Genomic DNA, 25,699 nt, shown 5'->3' on the forward strand with positions numbered 1-25,699 from the left:
CCATAGCCAATGAAGCAAGAATCAGCACCACCACCTAAGAAGAGGCGCACGCTAGGCACATTCCCCTGTGTGCATTGTCACAAGGTATTTACCAGATCTGACCATCTTGCAAGACACAACTTGAATCACGAACCCAAACAAGTATTTCGTTGTCTGTTAGTAATTTCCAAGGGTGATGAAACAAAAGTATGTGGGAAAAGTTTTGTACGGAAAGACTTAATGGAGAGACACATGAAACGACATGAAATGGAGGGGCAGCTTGAACGACAGCAGGCTGGTGAAGATACCACCAGCAATAGCTCTTTTGATGTTAAAGCAGAAGTGGCAGTCCCACCACCAGTCCCACCACCAGCACCAGCACCGGTACCAGTACCAGTACCACAACAACCAATACAATCAATACAACAAATACAACCACAATTTCAATCAGCTCAAGTAACACCAGTTCCTATGCCAATGATTCCACCTGTAGACCCAACCTTTCCTCAAAACCAACCTATCGACTACCTGATGCTTGCACAGCCATTTGTGCCTCAAAGTCAAAACGATATTTTGTCGTGGTTGTTTACAGATTCACCACCATCAGCATTGGAAACAAATAATGGCAAGGTTCCTATCAATATTCCTATATCATCACCATATAACCAATTTTCACCCACTAACCAAGTTCCAATTCATCTGACTTCGAACAATTTTGACTTTACCAACCAAATGTATGGTTTACAAGATGTCAACATCTTCCTAAATGATGACAATCCGTTAGATGAAGTATTTCTTCGAAATTATCAGGCCATGACTGCCAATAATAATAATAACAACCTACCTCATAACCCGTTCACAATGACAACAGCATCATCTACATCTCCAGCTACAGCCACAGAATCTAACGCATCCCCTTCACAATGTCCTGAAAACTATTCACATGATCAATTTGAGTTGAAACTAGTACATCATGCTGAGAGGTGCAATTTCCCCAAAAATAGGAATCATTATCTCGACACACTACTCCTAGAACTGATCTTCCGGTCATTACACCTCACGCGAGATGAAATAGCAGCATTGTTCCCTGAGCCTGTTGGATACACCCTAGAAGACCGATTATCATACTATCTCTCCATGTACTGGACGGTATTTCACAAACAATTCACAATACTACACAAGCCATCATTTGACACCAAATCAGCCCATCCGTTATTACTCGCAGCCATGATCCTCGTAGGTGCATCATACGCCTCTCCAACCACAGCTGAACAGCTTGCCATAGTGCATCGGAAATCACCCGAGTTTAAGTTCACTTTGAAATGCGCAATACCGTTGCGATTCATGATTTTTCAAGATGAAGGATTCCAATCACCAGTCAAGTTATGGGTATTGCAAAGTTTAAACATGTTAGAATGGATCGAGAAGAATTTCCTCAATCGAAGAATGCATGAACGTGGGCATGTACATCATGGAACGACCGTGCAATTATTAAGAAGATCGCCTGCATTAGGTGGGAATCCTGGTGTTTCGAAGAGAAGTAATAATAATAGTGGTAATAACAGTGCCGGCGAGGAATCTGATGGCAACAATGGTGTCGATGAAGAAACTGAAGGAGAACAGGATACATCTGACTATGATTTATTTGTGAAGTGGGTAGAATCGGAACTGATGAAACGTGTAACGTTCATGACGTTTTACTTGGATGTAGTTGACTATATTAAATTCAGACACAATCCAGTTATTCTGGTTCACCAATTACAATTCTTAAATTTACCCTGTGATGACGAGATGCTTTGGGAACTGAAAGATGTCAATGGGTCATTCAGAAAAGTGGTTAAAAGACAAAAGAAAATCCTGCTGGAAAGACAAAAGGATGGCAAGGCTAATGGGAATGCTAAGCCTAAGCTGTCCCTGCAGAATTTCTTGTCCATGCTTAAGAAATTCCTTAAACCTACAAAGCTAAACTCTCAGGACATACCCAGTCGACTTTCAATATTCACACGAAAGATCCTTCTTGCTGGGTTGATCTCAGTCATGCAACAAATGCAACAGGCTGATGATCAAAACACGGTGTCTCTCATTTCGACCACTGCATCAAACTCGACATCATCAGTTGCTCCATCTGCCTCCAAGCGCAAAATATGGAAGGAAATCCTTGTTCGGGCGTTTGACAACTACAATTTCGAAATCATGAATGTATACTCGGCAAACCAACGCCTAAACAATCTTCTGATATTCCTGGACATACAAACTCCAGAAGTGCCACTACCTATTTATCACCTTACGCAAATCATTGGACTTCCAGACATAAATCATTACGATATTGCGATCTTCGGAGGATCACCTGCTAATCAAAGTGTAAGTGCCACCACCAACGATCATTACATTGTTCTGAGAAAGCTTTATTCCATGTGGCACACAAAATCGCGAGCTATATCTGATATAATCAATGTTAGAAGCGTGGTACATTGTTATTTGCTACTTTGGCAATTGATGCTTAAACCAGTAGAAATTGGGAATAATATGGTTGGGAATGAGTTTCTTGATTGGAAACCCAATTGTGATTATTATGATTGCATGTATGCTGTATCAGTGGCCACATTAGTGTTGTGGTGTTACTGTTTCTCAACATGTGGATTAGAAAGTGATAGGTTTAAAGAGATTGGAGATGAGGGATTGTGCGATAAGAAATATGAAGAGCTTGTTCAAATGAGTGCAGAAGATGGATATCAATATTTACTGCGAGTAAAACAAGAGTTTTTGACCAACTTAAGAAAGTACAATTTGCATAAAGAGTTTAATTTGCATCCACCAAGTAGTAGTGATAAACAAACCTATTCTCCTAATGAGGTTATGGCCAAATATTGTGATTTACTTCCACAAATTTCCAATAAGCAAAATATCTCAGGTGTTTGCTTCCTTGTTGGAACCAAGCTAATGACTAGTCAATGGGAAATTATTCGTGAAAATGCCAAATTAATTTTGAATTGCGGATATAGATCTATCGGAAAGAAGAGTGTATTATGTCTGGATCTATTTGATAATGAGTTCACCTAATGTTGTATTAATAACCTAAACTGCTTGTACTAATAATATTGCTATATATATATATATGATCTATACTAATAAAACTGCATTGACACATCCATCTCTATCTGGTTCATTTGTAATTTGGGCATATTTACCCCAAACAACTTTACCACCGGCAGTAACTAACCCTAACTCAGATACATTAACTTCAATAATTGTCCCTTTAGTTAATACCCCTAATTGAGTGTACATTGGGGATTGTGGATTCTTCTTAACACCCAAAATAGGTAAGAAGACAGTGACACCCAATTCAGGATGAGTGACATTAGCCTTCTTTTGTCTTAATGCAGCAGGACGAATAATTCTTTCCATTTTAACTGGTCTACGGGTAAAACCTTCACCAACAAATGTATGCTTGGTAATCATTCTCTTCCAAGATTTAGTCTTTGACTTACCAGTCTTGATAACCTTGAACATTTCTTCTTCAGAAATACCTCTGACTTTAGGTAAAGGCACTGAAAACTTGTCAGCCTTTTCCAATCTCTTTTGTTTAATGGAAGAACTAATGGCCTTAGCAGTATTATTAGTTTGACGGTCTAAAAGATAAGTAGGCAAGGCTTCACCGTTATCTACAGGAGTAGCTGGTCCCTTGACCTTAGATTCTTGATGGGCCTTGATCTTCTTCTTCATAGCGACCTTTTCAGAGTATCTCTTCTTGGCAAATTGTTTACCTCTCCATCCCTTAAGTGTTTGAGCATCCTTTGCGATTCTGTGGCCTTCTCTGGCTTCCTTCTTCCTCTTTCTTTCTTCGTAGTCTAATCGACGACCGTGCTGTTTTATATGTTGTTCGATATATTCGTTTTGAGGCATCCTGAAGTATTTGTATATGTATCTATAAAGAAAACGTGTAGGTAGTATACTATAGAATTTTCTTTATATTTTTTTTTTTCTCTGTATCTCTTCGCAAAAAGAAAGAAAAAAAAAAATTTAGCTCATCAGGAACATCGTATCTGATAAACAATACTACCAGCAATGTCAAATTTAGATACCCTATTAAATGATATAATAACTTCGGTTAAAGCAACCAAGTCATCAATAGATGATATCAAGGATCATGTTACCCAACCACACCCCGAGTTAATCTCTAGTCTTCTTGAAAAGACATCAACAACCAATGTTGAAGGAGTATCTCTTCTTTCACTCAAGAACCAGGCATTACTTTCATACATCAATAATATTGCTCTTGTCGTGTTGGGCCAGGTAGCGAGATTAGAAGAAGTTGATGATGTGCAATTATGGGAAGATAGCGTTAAGCGGAGTATTGTTCAGCGTGTTACCTTGGAAAAGGGTATTAAGCCATTAGAAAAGAAGATTGGGTATCAATTAGACAAGATGGTTAGAGCATACACCAGAATGGAAGAAGACGAAAGAAAAATAGAAGATAAGTTGAACAAAGCTGACAATAGTGATGAAAACAGTGATGAGGACGAGGAAGACAGCGAAGAAGAAGACGATAGACTTGCATATAGACCAGATGCATCCGCATTAGCCAAATTAGCACCTAAAGGTAAAGACACCAAGCCAAGTGGTGATGAGAAGTACGTTGCTCCTAAGATTTCTGCCATGGCACCTCCCTCAGCCATCCCTAAGGAGAAACCAACAAAAACCAAGAAATTACAAAGTATGGAAGAATATCTTCAAGAACAATCAGAAATGCCTACTGCTGAAGCATCAATTGGTTCAACTATTGTTGACCATGGTCGTGGTGGAGTCAAGACTCAACATGATAGAAGAAAAGAACAAGAGATTCAGACTTATGAAGAAAGCAACTTTATTAGATTGCCTCAAGCACAAACCAAAAAATCGTTCAAGCAGAAACAAAGAGATATGGCTAATCAATTTGCTGGTGAAGATTGGGCTATGTTTAATAATGATAGACAAGTTAGCTCTGGTACTTCAAGAAAAAGAAAACCAACTAGTGTTTGGGATAGAGTTAAAAAGAGACGTAATTAGAATTAGATATACTAATATATACTGGGTATAAAATTTGTTTTAGTAATGTAGGAAATGAATCGGATTAACTAAAACAAAAAATCGAGATGGCCTTTGAAAGTCACATGGTAGTGCCCAGGGGTTTTCACGATGATTTGTATCGGACTATGTGGCAAACTTAGTCACCATTGGCTGAAATATAATGTCACGTAACAGAGATCTAATTAGGTCGGTAATTTTTGATTATACAGTCATGTGTTTCTAGAATTACCAGGACATCTCAGGCTTTTGGTCTCGGCCTCGGCCTTTGCACTGTGGCTGGAACGTACCTGATTTCGTTTCCTTTTTTAGCCTTATTTTTCCGATGCTTAATTTGTATGAGTAAGCAAGCGAATTTATAGACCTACCGTACTGGTTATTTGGGGTAATTAATGGAATATATGAAATACCATTTTAAAACCTTTTAATTTGCTCGTGTTTACTACCAATTCCGCCAACATGATCATCATCGGGTACCAAGCCCGATGGACCCGATTGAGGTCCACTGTTGGAAAGAAAAAAAAAAGAAACTGTGGCGTTTTTAGCCGACTGCAAGCTACATTACATCAAACTGCCAACGCATCATAAACGAAAAACCGTTGTGACAACTAAATAGCAAGATGGTGACTCTCAACTATGGCTTACTAAACATCAGACTCCGTTCTCGGGACCTTGATTATGTCATTGGCTCAAATTGCTATCTCTCGATGATTATTTTGTGTGCCATTTTGCGCGTCCAACTTAGTAATGGAGCGGCCCTTCTAGACTCCCCGGACAAACTTTTTTATTTTTTTTATTTGTTGGCAAGAACACGCCCATGAAAAATTCACGACTATATAAAGAACCGGAATCGGTGTTTGAATTTTTCAAAATTTAATTTAATCTCTTCTCTTTTTTTTCTATCATTAATCAATTGAAATAACAATGTCTCCAACTATCCAAAAACCAGCTCCAGCTTTCAAGAAAACCGCCGTCGTTGATGGTGTCTTTGAAGAAATCTCCTTGGAACAATACAAGGGTAAATGGGTTTTATTAGCTTTCATTCCATTGGCCTTCACTTTTGTTTGTCCAACTGAAATCATTGCTTACTCTGAAGCTGTTAAGAAGTTCCAAGAAAAGGACTGTGAAGTTTTATTCGCTTCTACTGATTCCGAATACTCCTTGTTGGCTTGGACCAATGTTGCCAGAAAAGATGGTGGTTTAGGTCCAGTTAACATTCCATTACTTGCTGATACCAACCACTCTTTATCCAAGGACTACGGTGTTTTAATTGAAGAAGAAGGTGTTGCTTTAAGAGGTATCTTCTTAATTGATCCAAAGGGTACTTTGAGACAAATTACCATCAATGATTTACCAGTTGGTAGATCTGTGGATGAATCCTTGAGATTATTGGAAGCTTTCCAATTCACTGAAAAGTATGGTGAAGTTTGTCCAGCTAACTGGCAACCAGGTGCTGAAACAATCAAGCCAGAAGTTGACTCTTCCAAGGAATACTTCAACAAGGTTAACAAATAAATAGTTCAAGTAATATATTAATAGATAGATTCGTTTTTTTAATTTTTTTCGTATGCGGTAGAATGTGGCGTGACTGTTGGTTTCCCATTTGTACGAGATTCCTCGAAATATTATGCAAATGATATAAATAGAGAACTTAGGTATATAATAAACGGAAGCTGTTCCGAGACTATTTTATTACCGGATCGAATTTTAATTAATTACGTTTGCATAGAGTTTATTTCAAGTATGAATGATCTAATAATCTGTTGAATTGAGGTTTGATCGATTATCAATTGACGATAATTGCTAATACGCGTAGCAATCAAGCCACATGCCACTGGACAACTTGATCCATTGTATCCAAGTCGTTGCATTGTTTTGGAGATAACCAAATTAACTCACTTCCCAATTGGGCCAACGCAAAAAAATACTTGTTAACACAGTCTTGCTGTTTGCTCTTTCCCCCCACGAAAGATCATGACCAACCCCATGGAGATGTCGTTGCGGACACTTAAATCCACGGAAGTGTACTTCTACAAGTATTTAGTTACGTCGCAAGTGTTCTATCAATCACAACACACTTATGCCTTAGTCAATCTTAAACCGCTCGTTCCAGGTCATATACTCGTGGTTCCCCTTCGAACTAGCATACTCCGATTCTCGGATTTAACCCCTGATGAATCCATTGATTACATGAATACACTTCAACTCATCCATAAGTTCATAAAATACATTTATAAAGCTGATGCGTTAAACATTGCCATTCAGGATGGTCCAGAATCTGGACAAAGTGTGCCGCATTTGCACACCCATGTCATTCCTAGGTATGCTACAGATGGTTATGGTGATCGGATTTATACTCTATTAGAAGAAGAGAATTTAGAGAAACGGTATGAAGAGTTTAAAAGGAGGAAAGAGGCATTTATAAATCTGTCTCATGAGAATAAGTTGGCCAAGAAGGACGAAGAACGAATGGAAAGACTGGAAGAAATAATGAAAAATGAAGCTGAATGGTTGAGTCAAGAACTTGCCAAGTTTATTGAAACAACTACTTGATTCTTGTAGTGGTTGTAAGAAAGTAGTGAGTAGATAAATATATAGATTTTTTTTTTTTCTGCGCTAAGAAAACTGCTGGATAGATATCAACATTAGTCCCAATCATGGAAGCATTAGACGAAATCCAATGGAAATCACCTGAGTTCATCCAAGAACGTGGTCTTCATAGTAACAATGTCCTTGAATATTTTGCACTTTCTCCATTTTATGATAGAACTTCTAATAATCAAGTACTCATGATGCAATTTCAATATCAACAAATTCAAATCCCCATGAATATGACCTTCCATCAATACTTTCAATCACGACTTACCGAAATGACAGGAATAGAATTTGTGATTGCATTTACTCGAGAACCTGATTTTTGGATTGTTAGGAAACAACGTCGATTAGACCCAACATCAACATTAATTTTACAGGACTACTATATTATAGGGGCTAATGTTTACCAAGCTCCTCGAATATACGATGTTCTTCTGTCACGATTGTTATCTAGTGTATTGTCATTACGTAACTCCATTGACATTTTAAACAATATGACAAGTTATCATATCCTGGATGGAGGACATTCATATAATAATTCTATCCATGGTGTAACATCCACGGGATCTTCATCACAATTACCAGGAAATGCCCAACTGAAATCATTAACAATGACTGTATCCAATACCAATGTCATGAACACAATGACACCAATTACTATGAACACGCCAGGATTAGCATTAGCTGGGCCAAGAACAGGATTACCTCCAAGTACAGCAGCATCTTCCAACGCGTTAGCTACATCAAATTCCCAAACAGAAATAACTAGCGGTGTATTTGATACGTTATTAAACAATGTTTCTCAATCAGGAAATGAAAAGATTGCTAGCGTCAACGGCAACCCTGGCTTCTCAATTGAGAGCGAAGATAATAAACTAGTATATCTTGACGATATTCCATTATATGGTAAAGGAAGTACAGTAGAGATGCTAGGTTTAAAGACAAATTTTGATTAATCATATATAAACTATATAGATGCAACTAAAGTTCATCCTTTGGAACTTCATCATCAACAACTTGCTTTGGAGTTTCAGTAACTGTATTTTCTTCAGCTGAAGATTCAGCAGCACTAGTAGCACCTGTGTTTTCAACTGGAAGTTCACCAGACTTGGCAATCTTGATTTCCTTAACTGGACGATCACCACGACTAGTCTTTACATTTTCAATGTAATCAACAACGTTGAATCCATCAAGAACTTCACCAAACACAACATGAGCATTGTCTAGCCATTTAGTTAAAGCAGTAGTAATAAAAAATTGGGAACCATTGGTGTTTCTTCCAGCATTAGCCATCAGCAATCTATATTTACGATCATGCTTTAATTCAAAGTTTTCATCTTCGAACTTACCACCGTAGATGGACTTACCACCATATCCTTGACCAGTTTCGTAATCACCACCTTGAATCATAAACTTAGGAATAACACGATGGAAAATAGAACCAGTGTATCCAAATTTAGGATCAGTCAGAATGGCCAATTGACGGAAATTTTCAACAGTCTTTGGAACAATAGTTCCAAATAACCCAATTGTGATTCTGCCAATTGGTTTGCCATCTTCTTCAATGTCGAAAAATACCTTGTTGGTAACAGGTGGGTTTTCTGGTGCAGCGGCAGAAGCTCCAGTACCAAGGAAAAAGTAAATTAATGAGGCAATTAATGCAAAAGCAGTGACCAATTTCATTATCATAGGAGTGAATTGAGAAACAAAAGAAGATACTTATGACAGTTGAGTTCTTGTATGAAAAAAAAAGGGTCAAAGGCGAACAGTGGGGTGTTCGTTCCAAGTGAAAAAAAAGTTGTGGCTGGCATTTTTCCCTTCAACGCTACCAAATCAAGGATTACGAAACGATAAAAATATTGCCGCAAATATTCTATACAAATAGAATGTTTTTTTTTAAACAAGCATATTCTTGCATAACCTTACAATATTATTTGGGACCTCGTATAATGTTTGTATACTAGTAGAAAAACATAAACTATTATAGAAAAGAGGAGAAATTAAAAAAAAATAAATAGAGATTTAAATAAACTAAAGTACCTCCTTGCTAGAAAGAATTGGTCTTCGAGGTCAAAAGTAGATATCTATGTTCTGATCCAAGAGTAACTTCAGAAAAACACATCAGATAGTTAAGTAAAGGTATGGACAGTTAATGGTCAACACGTTTTCCAATGTCATTATTTTGACCTTGATTTCTATAACCTGGTTCATTGGCATCTTCTTTATCTAGATTACTTCCACCATTGCCATTAACACTATTATGACCAATATTACGTACAGGAAAATTAGCGTTGCCTTTATATTGACCGCTACCATTTGTATTATTGTTTACTACCCTATTTGCATTTTTCTTTTACTTTTTTTTTTGTTATTGTCCTTACTATGGCCATTATCTTATTTTGGACCATATTATTTATCATGAGATTTAGTTATACTGGTACAAAAGGTTGAATTTGGATTGGATTTCGTTGTGTCTAAACGAGAAAAAGGATTTTTTGGATTGATCTATTAATTGCATTAAACAGGATGTAGACCTCAGTGATTAGGTATACTCTTTGTTATGAAAATGTTAGATTTGTCTGTTATATTAGAAGAATTCATAGAATAATTGTTAGATATATTTTAATAAGCTATATAAAAAAAGTTAAATTATATAAAATCAGACTAAGCAATTCAACAAAATCAACAAAGTAATTGGGACACCCCACTTAGATCCACTATTTTCAAATGGAACCACGGTGTGCGATGTAGCAGTAGATCCCTGAGATAATGAGTTTCCATCAGATTCATTTGGATGAAGATTTCCATTTTCACTACCACTTCCATCACCATTTGTATCTGAAGAAATGTTGTCTCCTCCAGACCCTTCACCTTGAGATGTTCCAACATCATTTCCAGTCCATTCCGAAATTGCTGGTGGGTTTGCAGAATTATCATTTCCGTTACCTTCAACATTACCAATACTAGCCAGGCTTTCTGAATCATTTCCAGTTCCAGTATTGTTTGTATTACCTTCAGTCAGACCTTCAGTTCCAGATCCAGTATCCACATTTAATCCGGTGTTGGTTTGAGAGTTGCTATTGTTATCTCCTACATTAACTACATCAGAACCATTTGAACTTTGGTCACCATTACTTCCAATTGTACCAGCACCGGATCCGGTTTCTTCATTTAATCCTGTGTTGCCATTATTCCCGTTGGAATCATTATTATCCTGATTGTTCACAGAACCATCATTTGAATATGAACCATCATTGTTATCCACTGATCCATTTCCACCACTTGTATTATCACCAGGTAATACTGGTTGACTATCCGTTGTCGTTGAGACTATGTCAATCGATAAAATTGTTGAGGTAATGAATGACAGATGTATAATTGAAGTTGTCTCAAATTTAGTCGAGGGAGATCCGGGTGTAGTAGCCAATGGCACATCGGAGTTGTCAGAGTTGCCACCATTAGACCCTTTGGTGACAGAAGCATTGTCAGTGGAGAAGCCACTATTCGAATTTCCAGAATCATTAGTGGAAGGTTGTTCATGAGTTTCATCCAGTTCTCTTGAAACAGAAGACTCAGATACACTTGATAAATCTCTATCAGTTGTAGATGCACCAGTAGAACTTGAATTATCTGTATTCGAGCTAAAATGAGTATTTGAAGCATCTGTATTGCTTGAATCATTTGTAGAGGAGGAGGCATCCCTTGTAGAAGATATAGTAGGATTTCCATTATTATCAGTAACAGAAGAATCATCAGTAGTAAGCAAATCAGTTGGAGAACCATCCGTAAAAGAACCATTGCCATTACTAATTGAATTGCTAGGATTTCCGTCGTTGTCTGTCTTAGTACCATCAGTTGCAGTTTGTGAATCAACGTTAGATGACTGAAGATCCGTATTGGTAGAAATGTCATTACTGTTATTAACTGAATCAGTGTTATTATCGTCATTAGAATAAGTGAAGTCAACTGTGGAATTACCATCATCGGAAGTAGAAGATACATTATCAGTCACATCGGTATTAACATTTGAATCAGTTGTTTCATCTGTAACGTATGTTAAAGAACCTGAAACATTATCCGAACTTGAATCTGCAGGAGCAGAAGAACCATTATCAGTGGATGTTGTGACTTCATCAACAGAATCAGTAGCACTATCACTTGTAGTAGTAACATCAATAGTGGTATTATAATCTGTAATTGTAGCATCATTGGTATTAGTTTCAGTTATAACTGAGTCTTTACTAGTTTCCAAGTCATCTGTAGAAATAGAAATTTCAGTATTAGTGCTAGATTCATTTCCTGAATTTTCAGTTTCACCATTAGTACCATCAGAAATATCATTTGTAGTTTCGGAATTGTCTGTATCTGTTGACTCATATGTAAAAGAACTAACAACGACGTTTGAACCATAAGTAGAAGTATCATAATCTGTAGATTCTAATTCTTGTGAGCTTGTTTGTTCTGTTGTTAAGTTTTCATCGTTAGTTGTTTCATCTAAAGTAGTAGAACCTTCACTTGTTTCACCATTTTCTGTAGTTAACAGAATGTTAGTTGTTTCACTGTCAGTATCCGAACTAATAGTCAGAGAATGGTTGTCACTATCATCAGTTGTATTAGATACATATGTTGTTTCAGCAATATCACTACTACTATCTTTTGTGGTTTCATTATCAGTCATTGAATTAATTTCAGTAGACTCATAATCAGTAGCACTTGAAACATAATCTTCAGTTGAAGTATCAATAGTTGTGTAAATCTCCAGATCTTCAGTACTGGAAAGATCTTCAGTAAGATTGGGCTCAATACTACTTGATTCTTGACCCACATTAGAGCTATAATTTGCAGTAGATTCATCATTAGGTGCTGTAGTATCACTACTTAATGAAACATCGGTTTCAATTGTACTTTCTGTGTTAAAGTTGGTTTCAGATGTATCGAAATTATCAGTAGTTGGTAACTCTTCTGTAGTTGAGTCATCTGTAATAATCAGGCTAGACACAGACTCGTCTACCGTAGATTCCCCTGTAATAGAGGTCTCGGTAGTGGAATCTTCAAACTTGGTTGAATAATCAGACGCAGAATATGTATCTGTAGAAATAGAAACTTCACCTAATTGTGAAGTTTCATTAGTAACAGTTTCATCTCCAGATACAAAATTGGAAGTAACTGATTCATCACTAGATTCTGTAGCATCTGTGTTGTTATAATCATCTGTGGTTGTCAAAGGTTCACTAGTTACTAGCTCACTTGTAGTAACAGAACCTGTGATAATATCTGAAGCATCAATAGTGGAAGAATCGTCAGTTTCAAAGTCATCTGAACTATTGGAAGAAGAACTATCACTAGATTCAATAATGGTTGAATCGGCAGAGGAAGAACTGAAGTTATCTGTAGTAAGATCATCTGAACTACTGATACCAGATATATCGCCTGTTGTAAAGCTAGAACATTCAACGTAAACAATTTTGGTGACTGAATCCTCTCCTTCGTTCTCATCAAACTCGTTAAAACGCAAACGAGTTGGGATATCACTTTCAATTTCCTGCCCAGAACATAACGTAATTGTTATAGTTTGAATTGTATCAGTTTCTGAGGAATAACTATTATTATCAACGGTAGTTGAATCAATAGTGGCTGAACTAGATAAATCATTTGGTGTAGTATTAGGAAGATCAATTGTAGATTCTAAGCTGGAAGATGCTATATCTGTTGTTGCCGAATCAGAACATTGAATATAAACAGTTTCAGTCACGATATCTTGTTCCCTGTTTGAATCAAGCTGATTAAAATGCAAAATAAATGGGATATCACTTTCAATTTCTTGTCCAGAACATAAAGTAATGGTAATAGTTTTTACTGGTTCGTGCTCTGTAGAAGGGGTGCTATTTGTTTCTATCGTGGTTAAATCATCAGGGACAGAACTGAAGTCACCTGTTGAAAGCGCATAAGAACTTGAAATTTCATTTGTGGTGGTATAAGTTATATCAGTTGTGGTATCTTCATTCAGAGAATTTATATCGCTTGTTGTAGAACTAGGACATTGAATATAAACAGTTTCGGTGATAATATCATCCTCTTCTCCAGAATCTAACTCATTTATATCCACCAAATATGCAACAGCAGTTTGTATTTCTTCCCCTGAACAAGAAGTAACAGTGATTGTAGTTTTCACTGGAACGGATTCTGAAGAGGCACTGTTTGTAGTCTGAACAGTAGTTGAATCATCAGTAGAGGATTCAAAGTCAACTGAAGAATCATCAAAAGTAGTTGTATCTTCACTTGTGGATGCATCATTATGAGAAGATATATCACTTGTAGAAGAAGCAAAACACTCAACATAAGCAACTTCAGTTACCGTACCATCTCCTTCACCTGAATCAAGTTGCTTAAAATCCAAGAAAAATGGAATTTCACTTTCTATTTCAACAGAACATGAAGTGATAGTGATAGTAACTTGAACAGGATCATATTCTATAACAGTAGCCGTTGAACCCGGCGTAGCAGTCTTTGTAGTGAATGAGGTTGAAACGCCAACATAAGTAGTGGTTGTAGTAACTGTTGGTATTGGAACATTGACAACAATAGTTTTGGTTTGATCATGGGAGCTAACAAACGGCATTGTACTTATTTCGGTAGTGGAACCAGTATAGGTACTGGTCACAACTTCTACGGCCTCCCCATTACCTCCTGCAACATTATTTTCATAGGCACTCCAGGTAATAGTTTTCCCATTATTGGTTGTTGTACTAGAACTAGTACAAATGTAGTTATTAACGTAATTTACCGACACGCTAACCCCGTTAGAAACTTCAAAGAGAGCATCGATGAATGGTCTGTAGCCAGCAGGTATATTTTGATAGTTAACAATGAACGAGGAGGAACTGCAAGTATAAGTGAATGAAAAATCAACATCAGCATTTTGAGGTAAGTACCAATCATTCAAAGAATTAGTAATTGCCATATGGATCGAATCACAATCAATTGAAGATCCCAGGTTTCTAATTTGCATACCAATAGAGCCAGATTTATATCCACTAGGACAATTTCCACCAAGAAGGTATTGTTGTTGTTTATTCAAAGAAGGAACCACCCTGTTAATATATGTAATTTTATTGGGATCATCTGTAGATCCGCCGGAGAAACTAGCCTGAGTTGTAAGTTTATTGTCACCATCATAGAAAGACACTGAATTTTCACCATCGGAGAAACAAGTAGAATCTTGTAAATCTGTACTCAAAGCAGAACCACCTACATTAAATGCAACTGGGAAATTAATTGAACCGTGAGCATCGGTCAGAGAAGTAACTGAATCTAGGAACACACATTCCAATTGTGAAAAGGAAACCACAATATCTCCTGGGTTAAAGGTACAGGTTGCATAATTTGTCAGTCCAACATTCAAGCTAACAGTTGTTTGACTGGTAGTGAATTTAAAAACACATGGCAAGGTTAAACTAAATGTATCACCAGACAGCACCTCGGTTCCTTTAAATTTCCAAGATAACGTTGCTATCCAACTGGGGTAAGCAGGACTTGCAAAGGCATAATTGGCCGCTTTTTCCCATACCAATGAGTCGAAAGATGTGAAAATACCACTGACTTGTTCAGCCGAGGCTGCAACAAGGAAAATTGTAAATAGGAAAAACCTTAACATCTGTTCTATTGATACAAAACAAAAAGATAAAATAGTTAATAAAAAGATGTGAATTGGGCAGAGATTCAACCTCTTTTTTATAGCCCAGTTATTGGACACTCCTTTCAACAAGTTTTACATTAATTGCACCTGTTTTACTGCAGTTGTGAATAAAATTGAAGCTTTCGTATTACAAAATTGCTGCAGAAATTTTTTATTGCAAAAAAAAAAGTTAAACCATGCGTACAATGTAAATTAGCTAGGCAAAATATCACCCAAATTTTCCTACTCAAAATTTCATTTATTTTTGGCAAAGGTAGATTTCAGTGGTCTTAAGCTAAGATTTTTGACAAGTTTTAAACAATTTACATATTAGATATAGTTATGTCACTATTTCGATGCTTTGTAGTATGTCAGGTCTACAATGATGCTGAAGGTTTTGTAGTTTTGTTCGTTTTATTTTAACTTTATGTTTTACAATTCAAATAATTATATTCATCACCTCGTTTATTATAATGTGGTTATGAGCAGCATATTCCACGATGGTTATGATACTCATATTTTGTGAAACTTTGGGGGCAGCGAAATATTTTCTTGCAGTTGTATCTTCCTTATATCCAATCTCTCGCAAAAAAAAATAGTGTATTTTATAGAAATTTTACACGAGGTGCAGCTAGGTTTTTGATGGGTTAAAGGGGAAGCATGTTTATGGACTGGAATTCGCTCAATTCATTTTATACCTTCTCCTAAACAATTTTGAGAACTCGAATTCCTTTTCTGTGTCAAGTACTAGAAAATGGGCTGATTAACTTCCAAGTATCATCGCATTGCATTTTCATTCCTAATTTATATATTGCTTTCACCAGGTGCATGATATATGCAAGCAAGATTACACAATAAATTATTTTCTGAGAGAATTCTGTCAGATCCTGTATGTGGAAATTCTAGAAAGGTACAAAGAAGCGAGAATCAGGTAGGACTGGTATAATTCGTCTAGCAAAAATCGAACCCAGGGAAAAGTCAGAATGAATGTCTAATCAGACACTCAATGAGTTTGAATTTTCCAAAGTTTCAGACAGTATAACATCTCTGCAATAGGTAGAGAATTTCACAGTGTCCAAACTTAATGAATAACTACTGCAATAATCAGAGCTCACATTTCTAGGTCCCGGGAGTCACATAAGGGCACCCAGTAAAACATCACTTGAATTACGCTTGCACCTCACATTAATCCACTTGGTGTAGATAGAATTCAAGGTAACTTTACATCTGTGTTTGAGATATATCAAATGAAATTGAGAGATAATATTCGAACTAATTGATAGTTCATATTATTTACAAGACGATTATCATAGTTTATCTTTGCTTCAACTTCAACTATAACGGTTAATGGTAGTGATGATACATAACAGCAAGTATGGCTTGTGTTTACTGATAGTAATATGATTGAATTCTTTGGGTTTAAGTTCAAATGAGCTTTCTTCAATTTCATTTCCAACCTATGAATATTTTAATAAAATTTCTTGATTCTTCGAATGATCCAATCAGAGAACAGGAGCTAAGATATTCTGGTTTATGGATAAGGATGGCGAAAGATCACAGGTGAAATTATGAACAATAAAATAAGGACTCCGAGAGCTACAGATGGTTAAATTACTGATCCAACTTTAGAATCCTTTGCTCGAGGTACCTTGTGAATGAATTATGATAATATCAAACCTTTACGTCCTGAAACCTTTACTATTGTGTCCTCGGACATTTCCCTGCCCAGCACACGTTATGCCATTTGTTTCTAATTTTTATTGCAGCTCTTTTACAGTTAGTTTTATTTGATATAGTTGAGCAAAATCTAGTTTTCTTTAATTGGATCATGGTATCTGCAGTAAGCATATAGTGCGAATTAAATTCATTTTAAACACATAAATTAAATAAGCTTCTGCACTCGGATTGCTATGCAACCCTAAGGAAGAAAATATGACTAAGCTCCTTTTTTAATTGTTAAGAATACAGCTCTAACATATACTACTTAATTTTATAGTTTATATACTCTCGCCAGCGGTGAGATCGGGTGGTGTATATTTGATACATATTGCAGCCTTAAATTCTCATATTGTAACAATCTTCATATTTTGTATTTCCAATACAATAATAACTTCTGTGTGACTTCCTGAATACATCAAAAAAGTGCTATTAGCCATACTCCTTTTATTTTTGAGTTTTTATTAAAGAATTATAACTATTAGATTCGGTTATTGACTATGTGATGCTTGTTTTAACTTACAAAAACTTGAATGTAAAGAGAACCATTTTAAAAAAAATAAAACAATTATATTAAAGCTACTTATGGCGATATACATCTCCCTATAAATATCTCTATCGAAATCTTTAAAATAAAACAATTTAAGAAAATAAAGAAAGCAATCCAAACATTAAATGCTTATCAAAGCATTTACAATAAACAATTAAACAAAATAAGTAAAGTAACCGAAACGCTCAACTTAGACTTGGAAGCACTATTTTCGAATTGAGGAACAGGGCTTGGTGGTGAAGTTGATGATTGAGATATAGATAATGTGTTACCAGCAGAATTTCCATTTGTATTGCTAGCACCAGAGCCATTGTCTTCAGCGGCACCGATGCCATTTCCATTCCATTGTGAAATTGATGGTGAACCATTTCCATTATCATTATTGAAACTATTGTTATCACTATTAGAATCTGAATCTTCTGAACCAGCACTGTTTGAATTTCCGCTAGATCCATTACTATTTCCAGCAGTGGTTCCTGAACTTCCATGTTGATCGGATCCATTTCCAGAATTTCCTGATCCATTACCACCAGAGGAGTCATTATTAGCAGAGTTTCCATTTCCACTTCCACTTCCGTTTCCGTTTCCGTTTCCATTTCCGTTATCAGAACTTCCACTTCCACTTCCGTTTCCACTTCCATTGTCAGAGCCTCCGTTTCCGTTTCCGTTGTCAGATCCTCCGTTTCCACTTCCATTGTCAGATCCTCCATTTCCGTTTCCGTTGTCAGAGCCTCCGTTTCCGTTTCCGTTGTCAGAGCCTCCGTTTCCACTTCCATTGTCAGATCCTCCATTTCCATTTCCATTATCAGATCCTCCATTTCCACTTCCATTGTCAGATCCTCCATTTCCATTTCCGTTGTCAGATCCTCCGTTTCCGTTGTCAGATCCTCCGTTTCCATTATCAGTCACAGTTGATTCTGGAGGAGTATTTGATGATCTAGTAGATGTTATAAATGACAGTGGGATGGCTGATGATGGATTGTTTGTACTAGAAGGTGATCCTGGTGTACTTGCCAATGGAACATTAGTAGTTGTTGGATTATTCGAAGCAGATGGATCAGAAGAACTATTAGCGCCGGAGGATTGTGTACCATCTGTAGCAGAATTTCCACCAGTGTTGCTTGAATCATCTGTAGGGTTAGACTCACCATCAGTACTAGAACTATCACCAGTAGAAGACAAAACGGTGTTGCTGTCATAATTAGTTGTAGTAGACGATCCATCAGTTTCTCCTGAATCATCAGTTGTTGGTTCACTAGGATTACTAGATCCGTCAGTAGCAGAAGCATCATTGGTACTTTGGGACCCATCACTTGAACTATCTGTTCCAGTGTTGCTAGAACCGTCATTGGTATTGGAAGGTGATCCACTACTAGCAGAATTATCAGAATTTGAAGGTTCGATGGTAGAAGTGGTATCTTCGGTGCTTTCAGTTCCATCAACAGTAGATGAATTGTTATCAGTAACAGTTATATCATCGGTGTTTCCAGTATTATCAGAACTGGTAGAATCTTCAGTTGTAGTTGAATCATCAGTATTACTTGTAGAATTACTATCTGTTGCACTGTCAGTGATTTCTGTGTTGTCTGAAGAACCAGACCCATTAGTAGCAGTTGCATCATCTGTATTATCTGAGCCATGTGTAGCGGTTGAATCATCTGAATCAATAGAGGTAGTATCCACTTCACTACTGCTACCTGAATCATCAGTAGGAGTAGATTGACCGTTTGTTGCTGAATCGCTTGTGTTCTCGTTGCTGTCACTTGTAGAAGTACTGATTTCACTATTATCGGTGGATGTATCGTTGGTAGTTTCACTAGACTCTACTTCAGATGAGTTGTCAGTAGCATTATCACTAGTGTTAGACTCTTCTGCAGTAGAAGATATACTAGTTTCTGTTATTTCTGTATTTGGGACATCGGTTGTTTGTTCATCATTACTAGACGAAGAATCATCGGTAGTTTCAGAAGCATCAGTATCAGAATAATCTGAATTAGTAGCTTGAGATTCATCAGAAGACAAACCGTCATCACTGGTGTTTTCATCGGTTGCGGAAGAATTTTCTGATGTAATAGTTCCTTCAGTAGAATCTGAGTAATCTGTTGTTTCAGAAACTTCGGTATTAGAAGAATTATCAGAAGTACCTGGACCAACTGTTGAAGCGTCGTCATCTGTGGTTGAATTTTCAGAGGTTTCAGCATTATCAGTAGTAGTACCAGCATCAGTAGCAGTACTTTCATCACCAGTTGGTTCACCATTTGTTGTGGAATCAGCTGCAGTACTAGTATTATTTTCAACACTAGAATCTTCACTGGTAGCTTCAGCAGTAGTTTCATCTGTAGCTTCACTAGTAGCTTCAGTAGTAGCTTCAGTAGTAGCTTCATCACTAGTAGCTTCAGCAGTAGTTTCATCTGTAGCTTCACTAGTAGCTTCAGTAGTAGCTTCAGTAGTAGCTTCATCACTAGTAGCTTCAGCAGTAGTTTCATCTGTAGCTTCAGTAGTAGATTCAGTAGTAGCTTCAGTAGTTGTTTCAACTTCAGTATGTGTGACAGGACATTCACCTGTGTATACATATACGGTGTCTGTAGCACCAGGTTCAGCACGGCGAACAAATGTTATGGATGAACCTGACTGGGGAGAACATGTAGAGACTGTTATAGTAGTATGAACTGGGTCGTACTCAATGACTGTTGCTGTAGATCCTGGTGAAGCTGAGTGAGTAGTAAAAGAAGTTGATACACCAATATAGGTTGAGGTAACAGTTGTAGTTGGAACTGGAACATCGACCACAATTGTTTTTGTCTGATCTTTGGTGGAATCAAATGGCATAGTAGAAACTTGAGTAGTCAGACCAGTATATGTATGTGTAACAACTTCTACTGCTTGACCGTTTCCTCCAACAACATTATTATCATAGTTTCCCCAGCTAACTGTCTTACCGTTGTTTGTAGTCAAAATGCTATTAGCACAGACATAATTATTAACATATGTGGTTGTTATACTTGAACCTGTAGCAACTGAAACAAGTGTATCGATAAAAGGTCTGTATCCAGCAGGAATATTTTGATAGTTGATCGTAAATGATGTAGTAGAACATGAATATGTATAACTAAAGTCAGTGTCTGCATTTTCAGGTAAATACCATGCATTTAAAGCATTGGTTATGGCTATATGAATAGATGAGCAATCAATTTTAGGTCCCAGATTAGCTATTTGAATACCTAAAGACCCAGATCTATAACCAGCAGGGCAATCACCAGCAATAACCATATGTTGTTGTTTGTTCAACGAAGGCACAACACGATTGGTATAGATGATTTGACTTGGGGATCCATTGTAACCACCAGTGAATTGAACCAGTGTAGAAAGTTTATTATCTCCGTCATAATAAGACACTGTATTAGTACCATCAGCAAAGCAAGTTGAGTCTTGTAAATCTGTACTCAAAGCTGACCCACCCACATTAAAAGCAACAGGAAAGTTTATAGTTCCATGGGCATCGGTCAGAGGTGTAACTGAATCCAGAACCACACATTGTAATTGGGAAAAAGCAACAACAACATCACCTGGGTTGAACGTACAAGTAGCATAGTTTGTCAGACCCACACTTAAACTAACCGTAGTTTGACTAGTAGTAAATTTAAAAACACAAGGCAATGTTAAAGTGAAGGTATCACCAGGCAGGACGTCAGTTCCTTTGATAGCCCAAGATAATGTGGATATCCAACTGGGGTATGCTGGGCCGGCAAAGGGGTAATTAGCAGCCTTCTGCCACACCAAAGAATCAAACGATGTGAAAATTCCACTTACTTGATCAGCAGTGGCTGTAGCAAGCACCAAAAAGGAAAAAATGAAAAATCTTAACATTTAGCTTGTGGTTGAATGTGATATTAAATTGAGAAACTAGAATTTGATTGGAATTATATCTCTACATTTATATAAATACATTTTTGATCTCAATTTGAGCTATTTTCGAATACCCAAGTAGGGTTTTTGTGGTTGAGAAAGGGTTTGAACTACATGCAAAAGTATTTTTTTGCAGTAATTTTTAGCAAAAGGCGAGAAAAATTAATTTCTTCTAGTCATATTTTATAGTACTGCATAAAGTAAAAATTAATTCCAAATTTCATTTATTTTTGGTATCTAGGGAGTAGGTTCTGGAATTGGACGGTCCGATCAAATATCAATAGCACCTATAACTATGTAAATCGTAGAACTTTTTGACAAGCACTCCTAAGGGACCTATATCATGTTCAAATCTTCACATTTAGAAGCAAAGCTTGGTTTTGCTTTTTTTGCTTTGGGGAATAAATTAAACATTGTACATGTTCTCTTGTATTTTGTCTCAGGCGAGAAATTTTCCAACTAGACAATTTTATTGTTCAATGCGCGCAAATATTGTACGGAAATTCTACCGAGCATTTTTGTGTTGTTGAAACAATGACTATATAAAACCTGAGCTTAACATAGCCCAAGCTTTGATTGGCCTGTGGGCTTTTTACTATGCGACACAAACCTATTTTTACCAAGCTTGTTCAAACTTTACTAATGAGTCTAAAACTGCAATTCTGTGATACAAACTGACGTAATAGCCATTGATAGGTATGGTTTGCTCTTCAGAGCACTTTGTACTTGTGAAGCTTTCATGCTCGGTCCCTTTCGGATTTTCACATGTTGCTAATTGCTAATCAAAAAATATGTCAGCAATCAATCCTTTTGAGGAGAAACTTAATATTATCTAAGGCGGGTTCGGCTCCAGACAATTATTTTCATTGTTGATAGGTTTTGTGCTATCAGTTAAATCGTAGGGAACTTTTTCGGTATTCTTTGGTCACTACATGATATTTAAGAATATCACCTATCTAATGCATTCACTAATTAATCGCGCAATCAGCCATACGATGAAGGTAAATCCTTTTAAATGTTGCAGCGAACATCTGTTGTAAATCCAAAGAAATCAGGGCTCATAACAAGTTAATAAAAATATTCTGCAAAAAAATTTAAAGAATATAAAAAATTTTCACAATTTTCAATTCCTGCATGTGGAAAGTTCTAGAAAATCCGAAATTTTGAAATAGACTCCTCATAAACGGTTCAGCGGAATTATGTCAACCTGCGCCTCGGGAGATTAGCTTCTTAGAAATTTGTTCGGAAGACAAGCATAGTCATCTAGTTAATATTGCTTTTCTAACTCACTGCAAAGTTGATGTTGCTCTGCAAATCTGTCATTGTTCTGTTTTTGAGATCTTGAGATCGGCTCTAAATCTAATTATGCAACCTGGTTAAATGATTGATCAATGCATTACATTCCCAGGTTTTACAAGGTATTACAAGGTTCTGGAAACGAAATATATCAAAATTGTTAACTTTAAGGGTACCCCACCCCCACCTTGTCAATTTCATAAGCCACCAGAGCCTATGGCTCTTACGAACCGTAATTGGAAATCCGAAATTAAAAATATTTAAAAAATAAAAAGAAATCAAAATATTTTGCCGTTCTGCATATTTTATTTTTTTGCAGTTTATCATACTACAGCTGAAACTAGTTAGTAGCAAATTTGCACAAAGGCTAAACGAACTTTCATCCCTTGAAAGCTAACTATAATTCGCTTGATTTGGATAAAGCATGGAAGTCAGGCGGTAGGTATTGTATTAATCAACCCCTCCCCCCTATTTGAGATAAACGAATCCACGTGGAATCCTGGTTTGCTTGGATATTATACGAATGAGTCAAAAGCGCTGACAAATGTTCTGAAACAGCATTACGGCATTAGTTTGAACATGAAATTTTTTTTTTTTAACTATATAGCATGTTGTGCTTAAATCACTCAAAGAGTCTAGAAGCGAAGCTCGTTTCAATTATACCTGGTACAGCCGAATTCTATTTTTAACAATATATGCATTTAAAGTTTAGCAAAACAATCATTAGGAGGTCGAATTGGTTCATTACAATATGCTCAATGCAATGTCTGCTGTAACAATTAACGCTTGATCTTTTGAGAAACCTTTATATTGTAAGCAATACAAGCGAATTCGTTATTATTGTAACTAAACATGCTACATCTACAGGATTCTTATACTAGTTGTGATTCTTTTCCATATTTGGTGTCGTTGTTGGAAAGAATTCCACTACTTTTAACTCCGATTGTGTAATCTTTTCTGGTCCCTGACGTCACGTTCAGATTGGAATAACTGAAACTTCTTGGCAATATGAGCAATTAAGGAATGATTGATAAATAATGGTGTTTACATAACTTTGTTGAATTATACTCTTATAAGCGCAATTAAATCAACTATTTGGCCATGTCTCCCTATACAAATTTAAGCTTGTGTGTTATTATTAGTAACTATACTGTGTTTCAATGTTTATTATCTTAGTCTTCGAAATAAACTGAGACATTTTATACTTGTCGTGAAATTTCTGTATTCTTTTTCTGTTTTTTTTTTTTTTTTTGGTTGGTGGTGAAGTGGCAATTTTGTCAACTTTTCGCATTTATTTTAGCAGAAAACAAACAACTATGTATCACAAATCAAGAAGAATAAAATGAAATATAGACGTTCTCGGCCTCTCTGAAGATTAGTTATATCATCTAAGGAATAATTACACTTATTTTTCTCTATCGCACATATGAAATTAGCCAACTCATTTCTTCCTTTTGAAATAGATTGTGCTACCATATGAACTTCGGAGTTTGCAACCATTAGATCGCCAAGAAAAAATTCGGCTTTACATTTACCCGCTGTACCTTGATGTACGTACGACGGTTAAGAGACATACAAAACTTAGGATGAGAATCTTAACTAATCAAATTATTATGTTAGTGAGGAAAAGGAATTTTATTAGAGTACATGTACAACTAACCAAATAATTTAGAAATATTTAGTGTTTTCATGGGATAAGAAACAATTATAGTAAACAAGTAAGCAATATCAACATACTAATCGGAATACTCCATCGTGTTGCACCATTTGGTGTCTGCTCATGTGTTGCTGTAGTATGATTTTGTGATACAATTAAAGACGTTTCTTTGGCGGGTAGCGCTGCTTGTAAGGATGAAGTTTGGTTTTGTACAACGGTTAAACTAGCTGGAACTTTTGCACTATCTTTATTTGGAATACTGCTTGAAACTCCCAAGTTGACATTGCTAACATTTCCACTATCAGAAGGATTAAATAAAAGGTTGGTAATAAAAGCATCTGTGGATATATCACCGATGGAACCATTATTAGTGTTGAGCCTATTATCATTAAAATCAAAACTTTTCGAATATAAAATGTCCCCACTTGCAATCCAATCATCAAATTGAGATTGTATATTGGAAGTAAACATTGAACCTTTCGATGCAGTTGATAATATCAAAACTGAGCCAATTGTTGAATTGGATGCACCAAATGTGATCAGACTGAAGGAAGTTGTGGGTATGGATGAAGAGAACAATGTTTTAGTTGATCGGATTTCTGAAGGTTTGGATGATGTTAAGTCCAAAGATGAAACTATTGAGTTTTTTAATTGACTGAAATGCTCAGAAATAGATCGATGAATTAAACTGTTAGTTCTACGATCCACTCCTGAAGATGATATTGATATATTCAGTAGCAAACTTCTCATACTTGCGGATGTAATTTCAGGAGCGCTGAAATGATTTAACAGTGCAGACGAAGTGACTGGATTAAGTTTTATCAGACTGGTTGAGAATAAGGAAGTAAATGAAAGATTATCACTTTTGCCGGATATTTCAATTATACTCGAAACGGTGTCTTCAAACGTAGAGCTCATCGAATTTGAAAATACGCTGGACTCTGATGCTGATTCTAACAGCATTGGTAATGAACTAATGCCACTTGTGGAAGAATCATCAGATTTTATGGATGTAATAATGACAGATGAAATTATTGACTCTGAAAAGTTCAGTTCTGAATTAATGCCAGATCTTGGGGTTGGACCAGTAAACCCAGATTCAGATGTTAAAATAATTGAAAAACTTGAATTCCAGTAATATGGCGTCAGGGAACTGACTGACAAAACAGAGATTACATTGGTTGAATATGATGATTGTTCAGAAAAAAGTTTAGTTGAAGAAACTTCACTTGTTGATAGGTTGGTTGTGGATAAGTGTTCA

General features: G+C 36.4%; 9 protein-coding genes across 9 annotated transcripts; 5 read left to right on the top strand and 4 right to left on the bottom strand. All coding sequences in view use genetic code 12, as the record gives it.

The window, feature by feature from the left end:
• Positions 1-9: 9 nt before the first annotated feature.
• Positions 10-3,039, top strand: SPAPADRAFT_140219 (uncharacterized protein; the record flags this gene model as incomplete). The annotated part of the gene is made up of 1 exon (XM_007376437.1): positions 10-3,039. The coding sequence occupies one exon, from the start codon at positions 10-12 to the stop codon at positions 3,037-3,039; it is 3,030 nt and encodes a 1,009-aa protein (XP_007376499.1).
• A 60-nt stretch (positions 3,040-3,099) lies between these two features.
• SPAPADRAFT_141418 (uncharacterized protein) lies at positions 3,100-3,882 on the bottom strand (the record flags this gene model as incomplete). Its single annotated transcript, XM_007376438.1, has 1 exon — positions 3,100-3,882. The coding sequence occupies one exon, from the start codon at positions 3,880-3,882 to the stop codon at positions 3,100-3,102; it is 783 nt and encodes a 260-aa protein (XP_007376500.1).
• A 162-nt stretch (positions 3,883-4,044) lies between these two features.
• Positions 4,045-5,025, top strand: SPAPADRAFT_56512 (uncharacterized protein; the record flags this gene model as incomplete). Its single annotated transcript, XM_007376439.1, has 2 exons — positions 4,045-4,128; positions 4,150-5,025. The coding sequence occupies 2 exons, from the start codon at positions 4,045-4,047 to the stop codon at positions 5,023-5,025; spliced, it is 960 nt and encodes a 319-aa protein (XP_007376501.1).
• An 898-nt stretch (positions 5,026-5,923) lies between these two features.
• On the top strand, positions 5,924-6,597 carry SPAPADRAFT_62324 (peroxiredoxin; the record flags this gene model as incomplete). The annotated part of the gene is made up of 1 exon (XM_007376440.1): positions 5,924-6,597. The coding sequence occupies one exon, from the start codon at positions 5,968-5,970 to the stop codon at positions 6,556-6,558; it is 591 nt and encodes a 196-aa protein (XP_007376502.1).
• Positions 6,598-7,007: 410 nt separating this feature from the next.
• Positions 7,008-7,693, top strand: HNT2 (bis(5'-adenosyl)-triphosphatase; the record flags this gene model as incomplete). The annotated part of the gene is made up of 1 exon (XM_007376441.1): positions 7,008-7,693. One exon carries the CDS (start codon positions 7,018-7,020, stop codon positions 7,594-7,596), a length of 579 nt encoding a protein of 192 aa, XP_007376503.1.
• On the bottom strand, positions 7,682-9,376 carry CYP5 (peptidylprolyl isomerase family protein; the record flags this gene model as incomplete). The annotated part of the gene is made up of 1 exon (XM_007376442.1): positions 7,682-9,376. One exon carries the CDS (start codon positions 9,319-9,321, stop codon positions 8,620-8,622), a length of 702 nt encoding a protein of 233 aa, XP_007376504.1.
• Positions 7,701-8,594, top strand: SPAPADRAFT_140080 (mediator of RNA polymerase II transcription subunit 6; the record flags this gene model as incomplete). Its single annotated transcript, XM_007376443.1, has 2 exons — positions 7,701-8,411; positions 8,499-8,594. 2 exons carry the CDS (start codon positions 7,701-7,703, stop codon positions 8,592-8,594), a joined length of 807 nt encoding a protein of 268 aa, XP_007376505.1.
• A 4,734-nt stretch (positions 9,377-14,110) lies between the features above and the next one.
• SPAPADRAFT_140483 (uncharacterized protein) lies at positions 14,111-15,292 on the bottom strand (the record flags this gene model as incomplete). Its single annotated transcript, XM_007376444.1, has 1 exon — positions 14,111-15,292. A coding segment is annotated over one exon (1,182 nt), but the record flags the coding sequence as incomplete, so codon positions are not given.
• A 4,783-nt stretch (positions 15,293-20,075) lies between these two features.
• On the bottom strand, positions 20,076-21,446 carry SPAPADRAFT_140900 (uncharacterized protein; the record flags this gene model as incomplete). Its single annotated transcript, XM_007376445.1, has 1 exon — positions 20,076-21,446. A coding segment is annotated over one exon (1,371 nt), but the record flags the coding sequence as incomplete, so codon positions are not given.
• Positions 21,447-25,699: the final 4,253 nt, after the last annotated feature.

The sequence above is a fragment of the Spathaspora passalidarum genome, assembly GCF_000223485.1.
Source record: "Spathaspora passalidarum NRRL Y-27907 unplaced genomic scaffold SPAPAscaffold_5, whole genome shotgun sequence".
Lineage (NCBI taxonomy): Eukaryota > Fungi > Ascomycota > Pichiomycetes > Serinales > Debaryomycetaceae > Spathaspora > Spathaspora passalidarum.